The sequence below is a fragment of the Lathamus discolor genome, chromosome 3, assembly GCF_037157495.1.
Source record: "Lathamus discolor isolate bLatDis1 chromosome 3, bLatDis1.hap1, whole genome shotgun sequence".
Taxonomy (NCBI): domain Eukaryota; kingdom Metazoa; phylum Chordata; class Aves; order Psittaciformes; family Psittacidae; genus Lathamus; species Lathamus discolor.
This window is the reverse complement of record NC_088886.1, coordinates 42,598,867-42,618,966: the sequence shown is the minus strand read 5'-3', so window position 1 is coordinate 42,618,966 and position 20,100 is coordinate 42,598,867. Positions and strand designations below refer to the sequence as shown.

At 39.7% G+C, this 20,100-nt stretch overlaps 1 protein-coding gene across 2 annotated transcripts in view; it reads right to left on the bottom strand.

Annotated features, from left to right (window-relative positions):
* PLOD2 (procollagen-lysine,2-oxoglutarate 5-dioxygenase 2) overlaps positions 1-20,100 on the bottom strand; it is a 59,793-nt gene that overhangs the window by 6,860 nt on the left and 32,833 nt on the right. The window contains exons 9-14 of one of the 2 annotated variants that reach the window (XM_065674901.1): positions 12,585-12,710; positions 11,703-11,824; positions 5,249-5,353; positions 3,636-3,761; positions 2,342-2,483; positions 1,038-1,100 (exon numbers count right to left, since the gene is read on the bottom strand). In XM_065674901.1, the coding sequence (XP_065530973.1) occupies positions 1,038-1,100; positions 2,342-2,483; positions 3,636-3,761; positions 5,249-5,353; positions 11,703-11,824; positions 12,585-12,710 (684 nt within the window). The remainder of the gene's footprint in view (positions 1-1,037; positions 1,101-2,341; positions 2,484-3,635; positions 3,762-5,248; positions 5,354-11,702; positions 11,825-12,584; positions 12,711-20,100) is intronic. The other variant, XM_065674902.1, reaches the window with a different exon arrangement.

The following is a 20,100-nucleotide window of genomic DNA, read 5'->3' as shown; positions in this document are numbered from 1 at the left end:
AACCTATGCAGACACACTGGAGGCACCTGTTCTCAAACTGAAAATACTCATACAAGAAAAACAACATCTAGGGTTTAGTTTCTGGTCAAAACCTGAAAGAATAAGCTAACAATAAAAGGGCTAATGGAAGTCAGAAGAAATTTATTTCAGAGTGCTCACTACACAATCCTTCTGGTGAACTGTCCTGAAATAAAAAGATAATTGGCAAATACAGCATATAAGAATATTCAGATCGGAGTATGAAACAGCTGAGCACTTCCAAGTATGAGCACCTAAGAAAACATTGCAAAGTATTTGCAAAATATCAAATACGGTAAGATACAGATTTATTATCAAGCTATTAAGAGAAGATACTAAGAAAACTATCTTGATTAGAAATAGTAGCAGGAAATAGGCTTTTTTAAAAGAAACTTAGGTTTGTGGGGGGTTTTTTGTTTACTGTTTTTCAGACTAACACTTAATTTCTGAAGTATTTGTGACTTTTGGATTTGCAGCAGATGAAGACATTACCATTTGGATACTTTCGTATTCCTGTCTATGTTTTCATCTGAAAAACAGTTAAAACTGTTAGAAAGATAATTATTATGTTAAACTCATGCCCAGTTTTGGGCACTTACAAAATCACAAAATAGCTACAGCAGCAGGGAGAATAAGGAGGGTCTGGGTCAAGAAAAACAGCTTAAAGTGACTGTGCAGTCACTGGACTGTAAAGGACAGAGAGAGCCTGGCAAAACTGCTAGTGACTTGAGCTTTAGTTTTTCCTAGGAATACTAAATCAATTTTAGCTATGGAAGCACAGGTTTGGCACACCTTGAGCTTAGGAGCACTGAGAAACCTCCCTGAGGAAACAACAAGCCTGTCTAAGATGCTTTGAGCTGGTTATGAAGAACCTGTCCCTGGCAAAAACTTGAATCTTAGAAGACTGAAGAGAAAGCTATAGCAGCGTTTCGTTAAAGTAAGTGGACAGAGAAGTATCTTCCTGTGGTAGGATAATACTGCACATAATAGTAACTAATGAATAAAAAATAAAGCAACACCTTTGGGGGTCTGAGCATATGGAATGTTTCCGAGGAAGGGGAGTCTTTTTCCCTTTGTAAACTCTAAAATGAAGGAGAATCATCACATCAGTTTTTCGTTACATAATCTCTCTCTCTTTTTCCGACTACTATTAAGTTTCCACAGTTACATTAGGGAAATAGCAGCCTTTGATCTAAAGCTGATATGCCTTTACAGACAACATGCATCTCCAAGCAAAGCTCATAATCCACATGTCAAAGCTGTTTCCACCAGCCCCTTCTTATCTGCTGCAATACAAAAACAAGCACATACCAGACCATCTTGCAGCACAGACTGAGAAAGAGGAAAAGAGAAAGCAATATTCTGATGAGCCAGTCCGATTAGTTTAACGAGCGCATGGGAAGCACAGGTTTGCAATAACTGATGCTGAAAAGGTTTGAATACAACAGAATTGGATGGGGATATTCTGAAGAATCAGTACAAACAAAGGAGATCATGCCTTGTTACGAGGGAATAAAAAATTAATACTTGCCAACTTTTCTTGTTCAACTCAGCAAAATTATTTTTCAATGTTATAGTGTCTGGAAATAGGTCTGGTTTAGGTCTTAAATTTGTTTCTGTGCTGAAACTAGTGTAAATATCAGTAGAATATGAACATGTAAATTCACATATTTTACAATACAAGTAAGTTTTCTCTCATTACTTACAATTTAATGCAAGTAACAAATTCCCAATACAGTTTTAATCTATCTGGGAAAAGTAATGAGCAATTCATGATCCCCAAGAAGATTCCTAACATTCCCAATGCAGTTTTAATCTATCTGGGAGAAGTAATGAGCAATTCATGCTCCCCAAGAAGATTCCTAACATTTCTTAAATCAGTAAAGGCTTTTAATATCAGCACTGCCCATCATTAGTTTAAATATGTATTTACTTAAACATAAAATTGCAAAACATTCCAACTTCAGTCTGCTAGAAGTTTCATACTGTATAAAAACATGCATAATAGAGATGCTCTAACTGCACTGATAAGTTTGAAGTCATCTGTTGAGGCTGTGCCAATGAGGAAAATATTTTAACCTCAACAGGAATTTCCAGTGAATTTAACTAAAAACCACTATGCAGCCAGTGCACTGGCCTTGCAAAAAACCTGTTCTCAACAATTTGAAAGAAACACACCCAGAGTGTTCTATGTCACAAAAATTGGCTAGTACTTTGAATTAGAAGTAAATATATAATATTCAAGATCAATCAAATGAAGCAGTCAAACAGTAGCAGGACACAAAGAAGTCTGTGTGTATTTAAACGCACAGATACACCTTACCATTTCCCTGGCATTCCTGCAGAGAGCCATATCAGGATCCAACTTATCACGCATAAAGTAGTTCTTTTCTTTCATCTCCAGTCTGAGAGTTTGTCCCTTAATTAAGTATATATTAGCCATATATGGAATATTCCACACTCCTCTTAAAAAAAAAAAAAAAAAAAGCAAATAGTTTAAAGCCATGAAAACTAATTTAGTGCCTATTTATCAAATCAGCATCTCTGTATTTCCTAAGAATAAGCAAGTTTTGAGGAAAAGAAGCTGAAAGGTTCCCCAGACATTTGAAAAACTACAGCTGGACATTGTGAACATCTCAAACATAGGCATAATTCAACTTTTGTAAAGTACTGCTATAAAAAATAGAAAGCTCAAATTCTCTGGACAGTTTTAACTACAAATATACTTCATGTTTCCTAAGTTAAGGCAATTAGTCAAAAACTCTTTTATAATATTATTCTACCCTAGTAGATGGAGAAAGCAATTCTAAAACATTTTTAAAAGAGTTTAAAGACTTCACTGAGGCTTCACACAGCTGGTCTGACCTCCTCACACAAATACTCACAGACCACAGCAGGCCACGTACTTATGTGAGTTGAGCCAATAACAACAAAAAAAGCATTGCTGTCATGATGTTCACTCTGCATATTTCTTCCCACCCAGCGCCACGAGCACATCTTTCAGTGTAATTGAAAATGAACTAGTTCTATTCAAGCACTCAATTTGTTTCAGACCTTTTGTTCTTCCAGGTCAATGAAGAGGCATGACCATATGGGAAAGGCAAGCTTAGAACAACTTAAATCACATTTGTTTAGGGGAAGGACAAACCCAAAAGGCTATGTGACAAAAGTATTTCTCATGAGCATCTTGGTCTCTTAACAGAATATACAGGAAGAAACATGAAGAAATTCTAGCTGTTGATTAAACATTTATCCCAAAGAGATGAAGAAGTCATCTGATGAATGCAACAATCATAGCTTTTGACTGAGGCTCCCAGGATATAGGGGTTTGGGTTTGCTATTTGTCTTGTCACTTTCAGTATTATGCACTGCTAGAGTAACCAGACACAGTCAGACAGGTACTAGCAATGACTATGTCTGGCTTAAACACTGCTTTTTTATTCGAATTATGAATGGGAAAAAACAAATGGGAAAACATGTCAATGAAACAGAAAAAACTAAACAATATGACTAACCTAAGTTCTTCAGGAATACCACAGTGCATGAAAACACAAGAATATGTTGCTAACAACCATACTAGGTGCCTTAACTCTAAAAATCAGCTTACAGTTACTTACACTCTGTTCCCTTGGACAATATCAACATAATCTTCTGATCGAGCATAATAGCCATCTGGGCTCAAAGCACCCCAGAAATTAGACCAAAGCTTCCCATGACGAGTTACAAGTGGAGCAATTATCTTTCTGTGAAGCAACATATTGAATAAGAAAATATGAACTGTTACACACAGACTAAACCATCAAAACATACCAGTTTTACTCAGTTTGGAGTACAGTGTAGTTGAAACACCAACGACTGTCACATTTTGTAAAAGCTATTCAGAACTTCAGCCGGAAGAAACGGCATCCAAGCACCCACTGCCCGGAGACAACATCATGCAATAAAACCAAAGATCCCTGTAAATTTGAGGTGGCTTGATTTTTCACTCAGCAAAAAAATGCTGACCATGCCATAATGACAAAATGAATCCCAACATGACATGTTAAAAAAAAAAAAGGGGGGGGGGGGCAGAAAAAAACAAGACAAAAAAAAAATACCAAACCAAACAACAAACAACACAAACCACCCACTCTGCTTACCCAAAACTTTGTAACAGAGTAAAAAGGGGAAATCTAAGTTGACCAGAATTAAAAGCATAAAAAGGCGCTTTGTTTCAGAGGATGCCTACTGGTAGATATAATTCGCAAAGCTTCTGTTTCTTCCACCTAGAGTACCTGGCTTTTAGCCTTTTTCTGTAACAGTAAAAATTACAAGGAATATAATGCTAACGATGGGCAGACAGATCTTCACTTAAGTTTCAGCCCTTGTCACTAGTAGAATGAAACAGACACTGATCATTTATCTTCCTGTGATGGACCTGAGATACCCAGATGCGCTATGAACAGGCAAACACCACCTACCTACCTGAAATGTGAATTTAAAAATTGGCAGGAGTAAAATGTACAGCTTTCATAGCAGGCCCATTCCACCGAACAGTATTGATGATAAAAGTCACAGCTTTGTACACCTTAAGTGATCATACTAATACAAGATGAAACTGGTCATTATGCCTGCTTCATCTCCAACACATTTCCGCTAGTTTATTGCATCTATGATTTAAAAAGAAAACCATAATACTGTAATACAAATATGTAAAGGGTAGGTGTCAGGATGATGGAGCTAGGCTTTTTTCAGTGATATCCAGTGATAGGACAAGGGGCAATGGGTGTAAACTGGAGCATAGGAAGTTCCACGTTAACATCAGGAAGAACTTCTTTACTGTAATACCAGAGTAGTAAACTCTAGGAGTTTTTGTTAGGTTTTGTTTTGGGGCATTTTTGTTGCTGTTGTTTGAGTTTTGGATTTTTTTTTTTTTTTGTTATAGTTTTGCAGGTGACCAAACCATTAGTCAGTGAAATCATAACTCATTTCAAAAAACCTGCTTGCACCACACCATTCTCTTTAGAGGAATTTTGAAGCATTTGTAATTCAGGAACTGCTGTTTGACAGGAACAAAATGCTTTGTGAATTGTTGACCTCTGAGCCAGTTATGAAATACAGTAATCAAATACCACGCATAAACGAAGAGGACCAAACTGCAAGAACAGACAGGATCGATCTTTCTCTGTACGGCCCCAGAGAATCCTTTCAGGCTAGAGAAAATTCTGTAAAATCAAGAGATATACTACACCTGTTCTGTTCCATCAGTATTCTTAAAGTTTTCGGGTTTGTCAGCACAACATCTGCATCTATGCTGAAGTAATATTCACATGCTTTATCCTGGCGACAAAGGTCCCTAAATAAACCAAAAAGGAATGGTTAACTTGCACATGTCTAGAAAAACTCACAAACCACAAAGCAGAAACCTCAAAAAACCCAAATCATAACCAAATGCTCTACTCATACTTTGCATTAAAAGCCCTCTGAAGTGTAGTACTGTAAAAGAAAGGTGCCTTTAGATCATAACAGCATGATAAACTAAAAGATTATTTAAAAGCATGGATCAGATGCCTTATTTATTAAAAAAAAAAAATAAAAGGAAAAAAAGAAGTGATCCCTAGTCTTCATCAAGTTTAGTTAGAGCTACTATGCACTAAGTTTTGGTCAAAGTCATAGTCACTCAGTAATATATTCAATAACCTGAGAACTCTTTGAAAGCATTATTGCTTTCAATTCTGATTTTAACCTCTGTAATGAAGAATATTAAATATATAAAATATATATAATACAATATGTATAAATAACATATATACACATATTAAATATGTGTTTATATATTGTGTATATATATGTGTGTGTGTATACAGATATAAAAAGAAAAAAATCAAAGCTACTATTCTGATGGTACTTGGACTCACTTTTTTTCTTTATTTCTTGCTACACAGCATTGAAGACTAGATCAAACTGCAAAACTATGTTTGAAGCATAATTCTCAATGCGTTTACAGACACAAGTCACAAAGTCAAATGTGAAGTTTTGCCCTTGCATTTTAAAGTCACTAACAAAAACCTCTACAAATCCTTCATATTTCAGATATACAGAAAGAGTTGTAACAGTTTCTGTCAAAAGTAATAAAGCAAGCCTACTCTTAAGAAATTCATGTATTTTGTCTTTTAGGCTTTCAAAGTTGCCAAGTAGTTTTCTCAAGGAAACAGAAGTAATCCTGAGTATTCCCATGCTTTAAAGTATTACCTTCTTACAGTGTGTACTAACCTCACCAGATGTAGAAATACCAGATTACATATGAAACTATTACGTATATCCAAGTTGCAGCAAAGAACAAGTGGAAAGCGCTTTCTAGCAATACTCATATGTATAGTAACATACTTCCTAATCTAGAACTGAATGGCTAAAACCTTTCATCTACTTGCTTTACACTCCACCTGCTTACAAGCTAAGATCAAAGGAGGAAAAGACAGCCATTTTGGTGGCTTTCCTAACAAAAATTTAGAAGACAACCAGGTTTGTTTTTTTTTTTTTTTGTTGGAAATGTGAAGCTCATCAGATCAGTTTAAAGTATTCTGCAATCAGAGCAATGTTTAACTTTGCTTAAAAACCACAAGCCCATCTAGAACAGTGACCTCATCTGAAAATGGAAAGTGTCACTGCTCTTCATAAAACTTTCCACTGAGGTATTCCAAGGGTCTATCTGTTTATAGTAGTAAGACATACGGTCTACCCACGTTCTTTACCCTTAAGTCACTTACATTTTTAATTTAGAAATAGTTTTAATTTGCAATTAATGCATTTATCATTTTTATACCCCTCACAGTTTGAAAATACAATTCTAATTGTGGACTATGAGCCCAAAGAGAAAGCACTTACTCTACCTGACAGACCTCTGAAAGAAGACGTGACCCAGATACAAGTCTGCAACACTCACTCAAAAACTGGGTGATATGACCTGCTGTTTAGAGATGCATTTTGCATCTCTCCAGATGGCCACAACAGTATAAAGAAACTTTTACCAACAATCACTAAAAACAAACAAATGTAGCCACAAAACAGATAAAGCACTAGTGTTTAGTTTTGCATCTTGGGTTTAAGTATTGCTACCACAGTTACCACAGCCGGAAGCTACTGAAATCAGATATGGGTGGGAAAGTTGTTTTTCTCCTGCAACACTCAAGAGTTCAAAATATTCCTCCTCTATCTGAGGCTGAAACCTTGAGCTGCTCAGGTGTTCAGGAGAAGCAGCTCCAGAAAATCCAAGACTCCCAACAGAAATCACTTGACATCTGTGAGACAGAGACTTAATCCCTGACCTTCCTTCAACCATAGCCAAGATACTTACCTTACTCAAAGGACTGAAACCAGTCCTTTGAGTAAGGCAAGTCTCTGAGAGCTCAGAGACAATGACTTAACATCCTCTTTCATAAAACACATAGGAGATCCCAAATTCAGCTCAAAATTCAACAGTGAGGTCAATGAACTCTATAACTGATTCTGATCTCGCTAGTATTCTTCCCGAAACCTCTGAAAGCTTTCAATGGAAAATTTCACTAAAATATGTGCATTCCCAGTAAAAGTTGAGGTAACTGTCATTTTTTAAAAAGTCCAGGAAAATTCCTAACTAGTTCTATTAGTAAGAAAAAAAACCCCAACACCCTCTACCCTCCTCCCCAGTAAACAAACAAACCAACCCACCCTGAAGGCTGTAAGTACCAGGGGAAAAAAGATTACAGAAAACAAGTTTTCTATAAATAAAACCACAGAAAAGTGCATGAAATAAATTCCTGTATTTCCCCACCTTCTGTTATTGCCTGAATATATTTCATATTGTTATTTTACATTTTCTATCTTAACAAATTCTGTAACAGCTGGCTGAAATCTCATCTCCAAAAAAAGCAAACTTGCAAATTTTGTTTTTTTTAAACAAGAAAGAACCAACAGTAAGAACTCTAATACAGTCCTTGTAGACAAGCTGGGGATGGAGGGAACACGACATGGAAATGCTATTTTAGGGTTTCAAGTAATGTACAAGCAGAGAAAATACTCAGACACCATGCAACTAAACTTTCCTTCTCTTTACACTGCTTTATTTTAATTCCTTTTTATTATGTTTCAGTCCACACTGACAAAAGTATTGCACCCCTGGTTGCCAGTATTATTGAATTGTAAGCTAAAATGCTAAGTTGTAAATTAAAATCACTCTGTTAATGATAAGCAAAGATGTTAGGTTGTAAGTTGGGACCACTCTGCTGAGAGCAAGAGGGGCAGGTATGGCCTTGGGGTACATATAAAACAAGGGTAGCCTCTGAAGATAAGAAACGAGTGACCAAGACATATAGGACCAGTTCTTCAAGACAGAAAAAAAATCAGAACAAACTGACCCAAAACACAGACACAGTTGTTAAGTAATTCCTAAGAGTCTTTTGTACATGCGCAAGCAGAGGTCAATCAGCGGATACAGTGAGGGAGACTATCCTCGACCACCAGAGACCCCTCAAGACCACCACTCAGCAAGGAAGTGCGTGTGTAATTAAAATGCAGGTCTTATAATTAGTTCCAGGAAATCTAGTGAATATGTAAAGCATCTCCCAGAAAGGTTGCAAGTATGTGTAAGTTGCTGGATATATGGATGCTGCTTGTAGACAACAAGCAGCTCACCTTTGTGAAATTATTTGCATGTGTGCTCAGCACTGCAATAAGGAATGCCCCCTTTCTAAAACTCCTTTCTAAAAATCAAGTCTTAGACAGTTTCTCTGACCACCTTTTGCAGTAACAGAATCATAAGTTTTTGCTGACTGCACAATTTTGGGTCCTTTCCAATGCCTATCCAACTTTCGCAAGTGCAGGAATTTTCCATGTCAAGGCAAAGCAAGAAAGTAAATGCTTCAATTATTCTTTGTATGAATGAGAAAAGTAGACAGAGGCTTGCTGCACAGCTATGGGTGAAATTTAAAAAAATGTTATTTTCTCACATTTATATTGACATCAAAGAGTCTCACATTTACTGAGAACCTCACTGTGATTTGTCACCGCTTTTTACTGAGCCAAAATGGAGCGGGACAGGGAGGAAAGAGATAAGAAGAAAGAAAACTGACCCAACAGCATTGCGCACTCAGTATTCTGCTGGAAATAAAACATGCCTTCAATGCCTAAGGGTTGGGTTTTGGCTTTTTTTTCTCTCAGTCTGTTTTGCTGCTTCAGATAAATAAACTTTTTGTGTGAAATGTGTGAGTAGACCAAATTAATTCTAATCCTACTGCAAATTAACAGAGATGCTAAAATCAGGTAATTTAGAAAAAGAAGGAAAGCAAGTGTTTGAGGCAGATGGAACAAAACTATCAGTCAATAATGCAGATAGAAGCAGGAAAAAAATAATCAGAAGACTGAATATACCAATCTTTGTACATCAAACCATTAAAGAGCTTTGAAGAATCACTCTTTACAAGTTGTTCCAATCACAGTATTAGTGAGAAACAAATTAGGTTATTATATTGAAAGCAACCTGAAGGGTTGAAAGCAGGTCATTTTTTATAGTAGCTGCCTTTGCCATGAATATCCTCTACTTCTGTTCCAGAGAAGTTTGTAATGTTCACAAAAGTAGCCAAGCACAACAGTAGTGCAAAGGAAACAGCAGATGAACTCAACATGCTTCAGTCAAATTGAAAGGAGCTATCAATCTATATTCACATTGTTCACATAGAAGGTCCTACTACTAACACTCATACCTTCTAGATGAATCAGTATTCTGGCAAGATCTGATTCCACATGTGTCGTACATAATGTATAAAGAAAACATGAGGTATCTCTTTAAGGCAGAATCTTCATTAAAGATTCATTTTAAAGCAGGAGCAGTACAGGTCTAATTATACCCAGACAATGGATAGCAAATCACAGTGTAGTGTATCCAGTGGAACACAACACAACTGTGATTATCTCCTGCCTTACAAAACAGAATTTGAAATTATTTTGTGCAAATATACATTTAAATTACTAATTTTTATCCACAGTTCAAAGATATAACATATCAAAACCTGTCTTGTCTTAAAATCAGTAGGCTCTATCAAAATATGACAGGTTTAAAGATCTTTGGGTGACATTTAGTAACAGTATAGAAATTAATTACACTAAAGATTATGCCTTATGCTGTCTATATAACAAAGAGGAAAAGGCAACTCCAGAAATTCCACCTTAGTTACATGTAACATACACTGCTACAAAAAGTTTGCAAACATGGTACATTTGATCCAGAGATTATTAGAAACAAAGAAAGAATGATTTATAAATATGTGAATGGCTGCCTACACTAACACTGGACATCTGTAGTGTTTCCTAGAAAACCTAAGGGAGAGGCTTGGACCTCAGCCAAATATAAGTTTCCCAGTAGCTTCAGCACAACAAAACCCCATTCAAACAGATTTCGATGAACACCGTGGGGCATCAGCACTAGACCGTAATTTTTTCGACTGATGCCATGAACAGCCTATGCAATGCTCTTAACCTCTTAATATAAAAGAAAAGGGCCTTTTGAAATTAAATTCTTCACTCTGACACTCGCGGTACATTTGGGAGAAAAGAAACTGGAAGAATTATGTGAGAATGAAGCCTGCTCAAAAATCACAAGCAAGGTCTTCATGGTCTGTAAAACTCCACAGTCTGATGGATATACTGGAAGAGCCATGATCAATTCTGGTAGTAGCCAGCCCTGCAGCCACTAAAGAGACCCTTCAGACAGGCAATCTGACACAGGCTACATACTCCTATGTTCTGATTAAGCCTGGCAAGTGTAAGGTATAAAAGATAAAAAAAGCAAGACTAAAGATAAGATCAAGTCAATTGCCTTTGCAAGTCCTTTCTCTCCCCACCCTCCAGAAAGCAGAAACTTCTGCTAGAGCACTTCCAAAGGATATTCCTGTCTCCTTGAGCTGCAGAAAGAAATACAATTCTCTCCTGTACATTCATATCAAGCTTTAACCATGGTTTTACTGAAATGCAGTATCATTACAAAAATTCCAAATTGAAAACAAAAAACAAAAACTGAGGGACTAGGACAACAACTGTGCAATTGTTAAATGCACGTTCAATGCAAGAGGTATTTCTGTGAAATCACTCTGTGAGATAAGTTAATTTGAAACGGTTTTGGACAAAAAAATAAAACCCAAGTCAATACTTTTTTTCAGAAGATACACTGCAATTAGGATTTGTATTTACATTTGCACCTGCTTACACATTCTTTTTTAAATTACTGTTACATACAATTCTCTGCACAAACCTCTTATAAAAGTTTATTGTATTGTACCATCTATTTTATTTCAAAAGCATTCTTGAAAAAAACTTGACAATTTATGCTCGTATTTTAATATCAATGTTTAACTATAATGTAAAAATAACCTGACACACCTTATTTCTTTGTAGTCTACTATTGCCTATGCCTTCATTAACAGACAAATGACAGACTACTGAAGTAGTACAAACCAGATGTTTTCACAGTGGCCAACAGCTTTTTATGTTAGACAGAAACCATTAACTACTCAACAATCCATACCTTGTATCTAGATCTTGTTCTACCACAAAAGCTCCCACTTTTGCATCTTAAGATGTAAAGTTGTTAGTGCTTAAAAGGCAAATAATATATATGAGATGAAAAAGATGTTAATGTATGCATCATTATAACAGATGTATCAATTAGTATTTACATTCCCATGTTCCGGGCTTCTGCTTGACTGAGATTTTCTTCAGGTCCAACAATTTTTATATTTTTGACGATGTTCTTGGCTTTTTCCCAGAATTTCTTGATGTGCTTTTCATGGTAAACCTCCTGAAATCATGTTAACATTGTTTACAGTGAAAAGTACAAGTTGCTGTGAAATCATAAACATAGTGTCCAAGAGCACATTGTATTCTATCCTAAACAAACAGATGGCAAACAGTATTTGAAGATGTTCCAATATATGTCATTAAAATGAAGCTCGTGTCCAAAATTTTAGCAAAATAACCCAACACATCAGCAATGAAAATCAAAGCTGTACTTCCAAACCAATGATTCACAGGCTGTTTAGGCAATATTTTTTCAAGATACTTATTTTACAATGTTCAAAACCTATCCTACAACCTCAGTGGCACACATGAGGTTTTTATGCCACTTCAGAATGCACAGGAGTATCAATAAGCAAATCCAATGTCAATTACTGGATAACAGTCATTAGTAATATGCTATATAACTTTTGGTCAGTCCTGAAGTTGTCAGGCAGTTGACCTAGATGACCTTTGTGGGTCCTTTCCAGTTGGAACTATCTTATTCTTATCCTATCCTACTTGTCTTGCGGCAATCAGTACTTCTCCCAGAAGCAGGACACTTTTAAATACAATCTTTTTCATTAGTAAAAGAGAAAAAATCTATGCAGTTTCTTTACATAGATTTCAGCATGCACTGCCAGAATTTGTGTATTTTTTCCACTTCTGCATAGTAAACTCTGAAAGATCCTCTCTTCCTATGCAGTTCATATTTCTTCACACACTTTCATTTATACCATAATTTCCAAAAGTGAAGCTTTGCATAATGGTAACATCATACTTACATTATTATGAATGAAGATACTGAGTGCCTCCTTTGGGTAATCCAGAGTCAACAGTCTGTCTAAAAATCTAGGTAGGAAAGGAGTGGGTTGTTCAATGAAAACACCAATTTTTACTCTTGGATAGTCCTTAAAAAAAGAAAGAAAAAGAAAAAATTTGGCACAACCTGTAAGACTTGCCTCCTTTCTAAGAACTGTCATAATAAAAAGTAATTAATGTCATGCTGTAGTAACTCAGGCCACACAGCTTTGAAACAGTTAAAACCAACTAGCTCAGACATGCTATGCCTTTTGTTTAGTTTTACTGACTTCAGTAAATAAGCAAACTGATTCACTATTGCTAGAAAACTCTGAATTCCAGTAACAGAAACTAGAAGTAGAAAACAGTGGATCACATTTTTAAAAATTCTTACATTAAAAAAATATTACAATGGCAAAAAAATGTATTCACGTAAATATGCCTAGAACTGCACGACAGATTAATTTTTTTAAAGTATTCCTATATTTTCTTGAAAATGTAACATATATATCTAAGACCACATTTTTAAAAATAGTTTGAGGATAAATACCACAAAGTATTTTGTTGTTCAACCTGGAGAAGAGAAGGCTCCAGGGAGACCATGGGGGCCTAGATGCAAGCTGGAAAAGGAATTTTTACTCAGACATGTAGGGATAGGACAAGGAGGAATGGCTTTAAACTGGAAGAAACTAGATTTAGATTAGATATAAGGAAGAAGTTCCTTACTATGAGTGTGGTGAGACACTGGCACAGGTTGCCCAGAGCAGCTGTGGCTGCCCCATCCCCAGCAGTGTTCAAGGCCAGGGTGGAAGGGGCTCTGAGCAATCTGATGTTGTGGGAGGTGTCCCCGTCCATGGCAGGAAGGTTGAAACTAGATGTTCTGTAAGATCCCTTCCAACCTGAACCATTCTATGATGCATCTGTACTTTAAACCAAAGACCACAATACCTTTCTATACACTTACATTCATTATTTCCCCCTGACCGTTAGGAGCGGTCTCTGAGTAACTTCCCGTCTCACTGATTTTAATCAAGACCTTTGATGAATTAACTAGGGCTTCTTTCTTTGCACCCAAGGAAACTGAAATTTTATCCACTTTATTTTAATGTGAATACACATGTTTTGAAAAGTGGTATTAATTCACGGTTTTTATGTGCTTGATATAAGGATCATGACCATTAAAACAAATCTAGACAGCACTTCTGTTTATTCTTAACAGTATTACATTATGCCAAAGAAATTTAACCTTCAAAGGCTTCACTCCTACAAAAAGAAATGCACTGCTTGAACAAAAAAAAATTCCACTTCTGAAACACTTAGTATAAATGTCTAGCTCACTACAAAGCTCAGAGAGAAATATGAGTATAAAAGGCTGCAAGTTAGCTTTCCTCCAGCAAGCCAACAGCCACTTGAAAAGTGTCCGGATAAACCATCAGTGCTTGTTGAGATTTCACAGTGTCACTGTCTACATCGGAAATCCAGAAACATACTGGCAAGTGCACCAGATCAGAAACACTAGGCACCACTGTTTACCCTCACTACCTCCGATTCACAACTTCATTTGCGAACCTAATATGTACTCATGCAGACAGCCCAAAACCTTCAAAATATCTGATAAAGACAAGTACACTGATGTGTCTTGAAAAAAAAAGCAACTGCAATATTCTCTGGCAACCATTCCAGTGAGGCTGGTGTCATGGTAACTGGTACCACTGATTTTGCGTAATGAGAAAAGCAGCACAAGCAATCGGGCTTACTGAGCTGAACATGCATATGTGCTACCAATACTAAAACTGCTGCAATAATTTATTTTGCGTATTTCTATAATTCTAAGCCATTTTCCCCTTATTCTCTAGGACAAAGAAAAGCAAGCTCTGGCTGGATCTGCAAAGGTTATACGGAAAATCAGGGATTAGTATCACTCCCTCAGTACACCAAAATGTGAACCACTTGGCTCTACACTAAAAAAACAGTGCAGCTTAACCCTCTTCAGCCCACTTTAGCCCACTTCAGCCCAGTTAAGCACAGACCCCGCACAGTTTACACCACTTCAGCCTAGTTTAGACCAATTCACATCTCTCTAGATCACTTTAGCACAGTTAAGCCCAAATTAGACTACTCCAGCCCGGTTTAGCCCAATGCAGCCCAGCACAGTACACTTCAGCCCAGTTTACCCCTTCCCAGCCCAACATAGCACACTTTAGGCCAGCTCAGTCCAGCCCGAGTTTAGCCTGGTCCAGCCTATCCCAGGCCCAATTTAACCCAGTTCAGCCCAGATTACAGCCCAGCCAAGACAAGTTTAGAACACTTAGGCCAGGTTTAGCACAATTCAGACCGCTTTAGCTCAGCCCAGCCCAGCCTAAACCTGTTTAGCCGATTTAAGCCCACTTTAGCCCAGTTCAGCCCAACCCAACCCAGTTTAGCCCAGTTCAGCCCAGCCCAGCAAAATTTAGTCCAATTCAGCCATGTCCACCCCCATTTAGACAATTTCAGAGCTGTCCAGCCCAGCTTTCTCCTGGTCCAGCCCAGTTTAGACCAGTTCAGCCCAGTTTAGCCCACTTCAGCCCACTCTGGCAAAGTTCAACACATTTTACCCCAGTTTGGCCCACTTCAGACCAATTTGGATTAATTCAGCCCAGTCCAGACCAGTTTAGCCTTTCCCAGAGCAACCCAGCCCCTTTTACCCCTGCCCAGTCCATCTTAACCCAGCCAAGTTTAGCCAATTCAGCACAGTTTAGCCTGGTCCAGACCACTTTAACCTAGTTTAGCCCCGTTTAGACCAGTTTAACCCAGTTTACCCCACTTCAGCCCAGTCCAGACCAGTTCAGACTTCCCAAATAAAGCCCAGCTCACTTTAACCCAGTTCAGACCACTTTTGTTCTCTTCAGACCTCACCAATACAGTATAGCCATGTTCAACTAAGCCCAGCCCAGCCCGATTTAGCCCACTTCAGCACAGTTTAGCCTTCTCCAGCACAGTTTAGCCCAGTATAGCCCAGCCCAGCTTCCTTTAGCCCCATGAAGCCTTGTTTGGCCCAATTCAGAACAGTCCACCCCAGTTTAGCCCACTCCAGCACAATTAAGCCCAGTCAAGAACAGTTTAGCCCAGTCCAGTGCATTTTAGCCCAGTTCAGACCTGTCCAGCCCACTTTACCCCAGTCCAGCCCGATTAAGCCCAGACAAGAACAATTCAGCCCACTTTAGCCCAGTTGAGCTCAGTCCAGCACAGCACAGCTCAGTTTAGCACAGATTAGCCCAGCTCAGATCAGCCCAGCCCAGCTCAGCTCAGTCTAGCCCACTTAAGGGCAGTCCACTTAGCCCAGTCCAGACAAGTTTAGCCCAGTTCAGCTCATTTTAGACTTGTCCAGCCAGGCTCAGACAGGTCCAGCCTACTTCAGCCCAATGGAGCCAAGGCCAGCCCAGTTTAGCCTAGCCCATCCCACTTTAGTCCAGTCCAGTCCACTTTAATCAAGTACAGCTCAGTTTAGCCCAATGTTGCCCACCCCAGTTTAGCTTACTCCATCCAGCCCAGCTCACAACAGTCCATTCCGTTTTACCCCCGCCCAGGCTAGTTTACACCAGCCTAGACCAGCTTAGCCCAGACCACCCTACTTTAGCCCACTGCACACCACTACAGTCCACTTGATCTCAGTTCAGACTCTTTACCCCACTTCAGCCCAGCTCACTTTAGCCCTGTCCACTCCATTACAGCTCATCACAGCCCGTTGAGCCCAGCTTAGCCCAGCGCAGCCAACTTTAGCACAGTCCATTCCAGTTTAGCCCAGTCCAACCCAGCCCAATTCAGCTCACTTTAGCCCTGTCCACACCAATTTAGCCCAGACCAGACCAGTTCTGCCCAGTTCAGCCAAGTTCAGACCAATTCAGACCTGTCCAGACCAATTTAGCACAGTTCAGCAGGCTTTAGCCCAATTCAAGCTCCAGAGGCATGACAGATGCAAAAAATTAAGAGTAAAAATTCCTCAAAACTGCACCTCCTCAAAGCAGAAAGTTCTCTGCTGCACCTCCCATCTCTGCTTCATCCTTGCAGGGATAGCCCTCTGATGCATCTCCCACGGCATTTCCTTGAAGCAGAGAGTTCATCAATCTAGACCCTGGTCCACCAGACTATAAGAAGTTGTCACTGCATAATCTGAAACTAGGTCACAGTGAACAATTTTAATAACCAGCATTTTGAGTATATGAAATCAGAAGTTCTGGTTCTTCCCAAAACACTTTAGAAATACCCAGTCTGCACCAGGATGTTATTTTTCTCCAACAGATTTTCTCATTTTCGTTAATGGGGGTTGGACTAGATGATCTTTTGAGGCCCCTTCCAACCCTTGGGATTCTGTGATTCTGTAAGGTCATACATTTGCCTTTTAAAGTTTACTTTTTCACAAGAAGTAGTTAAACATATGACAATCTTTGGAAGAAATACAGGACAATGTCTCAGTACAACTACAAAGAGCAAAGTCCAGGAACTTTTGGCACAAGAGTTGCCAGTGAAGCTAGAAGATGAGCAAGGTCATCCTTTCCAGCCACACCAGAAAGCCTCCACATCAGTAACAAGCATTAGGATTTAAGACATGCCTCTCTGGAGATTAAGTCAAATTTAATTTAGGGTTTTTTCAAACAAACAAACAAACAAAAAACAGGGGGAAAAAAACAACCAAACAAAAAACAATGAAAAACACAAAACCACAAAAGAAACACCTTAAGTAATAAAAATTTACACTTATTGAGGTAATATGAATTCCTCACCTTATTTTTCATTACCATGTTTTGACCTGGACAGGTAGCTAATTTGGGGGTGGCACGGGCTGCAGACATTAGCAGAAGACAACAGTTACTGAGCATTTCCACACCTCAGCTGTGTCCTGCTTCTGTAGACAGGACAAGGACTGAGCAAAAGACTGCGTACATGGCACTCTGTTCCTTCACAGGTAACCCTGTGAAATGCTTAGCTTTTCACAAGCCATGATCCCAGCATCTCACACTGATGCAGGTTGTGCTTTGGGCTCTTCTGCTCATCCATCACAAACCAATCTACATAATCCATGGCAATGTTTCCACCCATCTCTGCCTTGCATGCACCTACCCCTGACCTTCACAGAAGGAAGGATACCCCTATGCCTATGATGCAAAGCAGTATTACTTTAGCTCCATGTTCTACAGTAGAGCTTATCTGTTTTCTACTGGCTCAAGTCAAGGTGTATAGGTAAGCCCAGCCCAAAACACTGACTCTGCAACACCTAAGATAAAGACATGGACCAATTTATACCAGCATTCAACAAAAGGGACTCAAAGCCAAAAAAAAAAAAAATAGATGGTACCAACTAATCTGATTCTCTATTTGCTTATGAAAAGAAAAATCAAAACCCTAAGATATAGAATCATAAAATTATAGTTAGGGTTGGAAAGGACCTTAAGATCACCTAGTTCCAACTCCCCTGCCATGGGCAGGGACACCTCACACTAAACCATCCCACCCAAGGATCTGCCCAAACTGGTCTTGAACACCGCCAGGGATGGAGTATTCACAACTTCCTTAGGCAACCTGTTTCAGTTCCTCACCACTCTCACAGTAAAGAACTTCCTCCTTATAGCCAATCTAAACTTCACCTGTTTAAGTTTTAACCCTTTACCCCTTGTCCTATCACTACAGTCCATAATGAAGAGTCCCTCTCCGGCATTCTTGTAGGCCATCTTCAGATATTGGAAGGCTGCTATGAGGTCTCCACGCAGCCTTCTCTTCTCCAGGCTCAACAGCCCCAACTTTCTCAGCCTATCTTCATACGGGAGGTGCTCCAGTCCCCTGATCATCCTCGTGGCCCTCCTCTGGACTTGTTCCAACAGTTCCATGTCCTTTTTATGTTGACGACACCAGAACTGAACACAATACTCCAAGTGAAGCCTCATGAGAGCAGAGGGGCAGGATCACCTCCTTCGACCTGCTGCTGGTTGCCTTTCTTTTGATGCAACCCAGGATACGGTTGGCTTTCTGGGATACAAGTGCACACTGCTAGCTCATGTTCATTTTCTCATCGACCAACACTCCCAAGTCCTTCTCTGCAGGGCTGCTCTGAATCTCTTCTTTGCCCAACTTGCAGCTGTGCCTCGAATTGCCCCAACCCAGGTATAGGACCTTGCACTTGGCTTGACTGAACTTCATGAGGTTGGCATCAGCCCACTTCACAAGCGTGTTGAGGTCCCTCTGGATGGCATCCCTGCCCTCCAGTGTATCAACCGAATGACACAGCTTGGTGTCATCGGCAAACTTGCTGAGGGCGCACTCAATTACACTGTCCATGTCACCAACAAAGATGTTGAACAAGACTGGTCCAAACACCAACCCGAGGGACACCACTCATTCCTGGTCTCCAGCTGGACACACAGCCATTTACCACAACTCTTTGCATGTGGCTATCCAGCCAGTTCTTCATCCACTGAGTGGTCCATCCATCAAATTGATGTTTCTCCAACTTAAAGACATGGGTGTCTTGCGGGACAGTGTCAAACGCTTTGTGCAAGTCCAGGCAGAAGACGTCAACTGTTTCACCCCATCCGTCAGTTCTGTAGCCCCATCATAGAAGGCCACCAAATTCGTCAGGCAGGATTTCCCCTTAGTGAAGCCATGCTGGCTGTCACCAACCACCTTGTTGTTTTTCATGTGCCGTAGCATGCCTTCCAGGAGAATCTGCTCCAAGATTTTGCCAGGAACACAGGTGAGACTGACTGGTCTGTAATTCCCCAGGTCTTCCATTTTCCCCTTCTTGAAAATAGGGGTTGTATTTCCCTTTTTTCAGTCATCACGATCTTCACCTGACTGCCATGGTTTTTGAAATATGATGGGTGCCTCTGTGCCTTTCAAAGCAGAGTCAGCCACTACTATGACCCACTACTTTCTCGCAGAAGCACTAGTAGTGATCGTCTTTACTGTTGCTGGTGATCAGCTCCGCTGGTTGTTCATTTGGTGCGGTGGGTGCTTCCTCATTAGCCCTCCGCGGAACTGCAAAGCGTTTCTGGGTTGGGATGTTGGATTTTGGAGTAAGCCTCTTGCCTTTAACTGTCCTCTTCCTCCTTTGTGGTTTTTTGGGGGTTTTGTGGTTTTGTTTCTTTGGGTTTTTTTGTTACTAGCTCCCAGCTTCTTGCATTAACACCCTCCTTCTTTTCTGTATGCGCTATGGTGGACGCTTGTGGCCCCTGCACAGTTTGGGCCTGGAATAAGCTGCCCTACTCCCCCTCAGCTTCCCTGACATCTTTTAGCCTACTGACAAGTCTCCTCCAGCTCAGCCTCGGCTGCAGGAGGGCCTCCACCAGGGCGCACCGAGCGCAGCCCTGCCGTTGTGCACCCTCGCTTCACGAGGCCGGTGCAGGCACTTTCCGCACCCCGAGCTCTGCGCTGCAGCCTCCCCTCTCATCGGCTCTGGTGCAAACGCTGCCACCGCCGGGGCAGCCAGAGCAGAGCTCCCAGGCTGGCCCCTGGCCCTGACACAAGTGC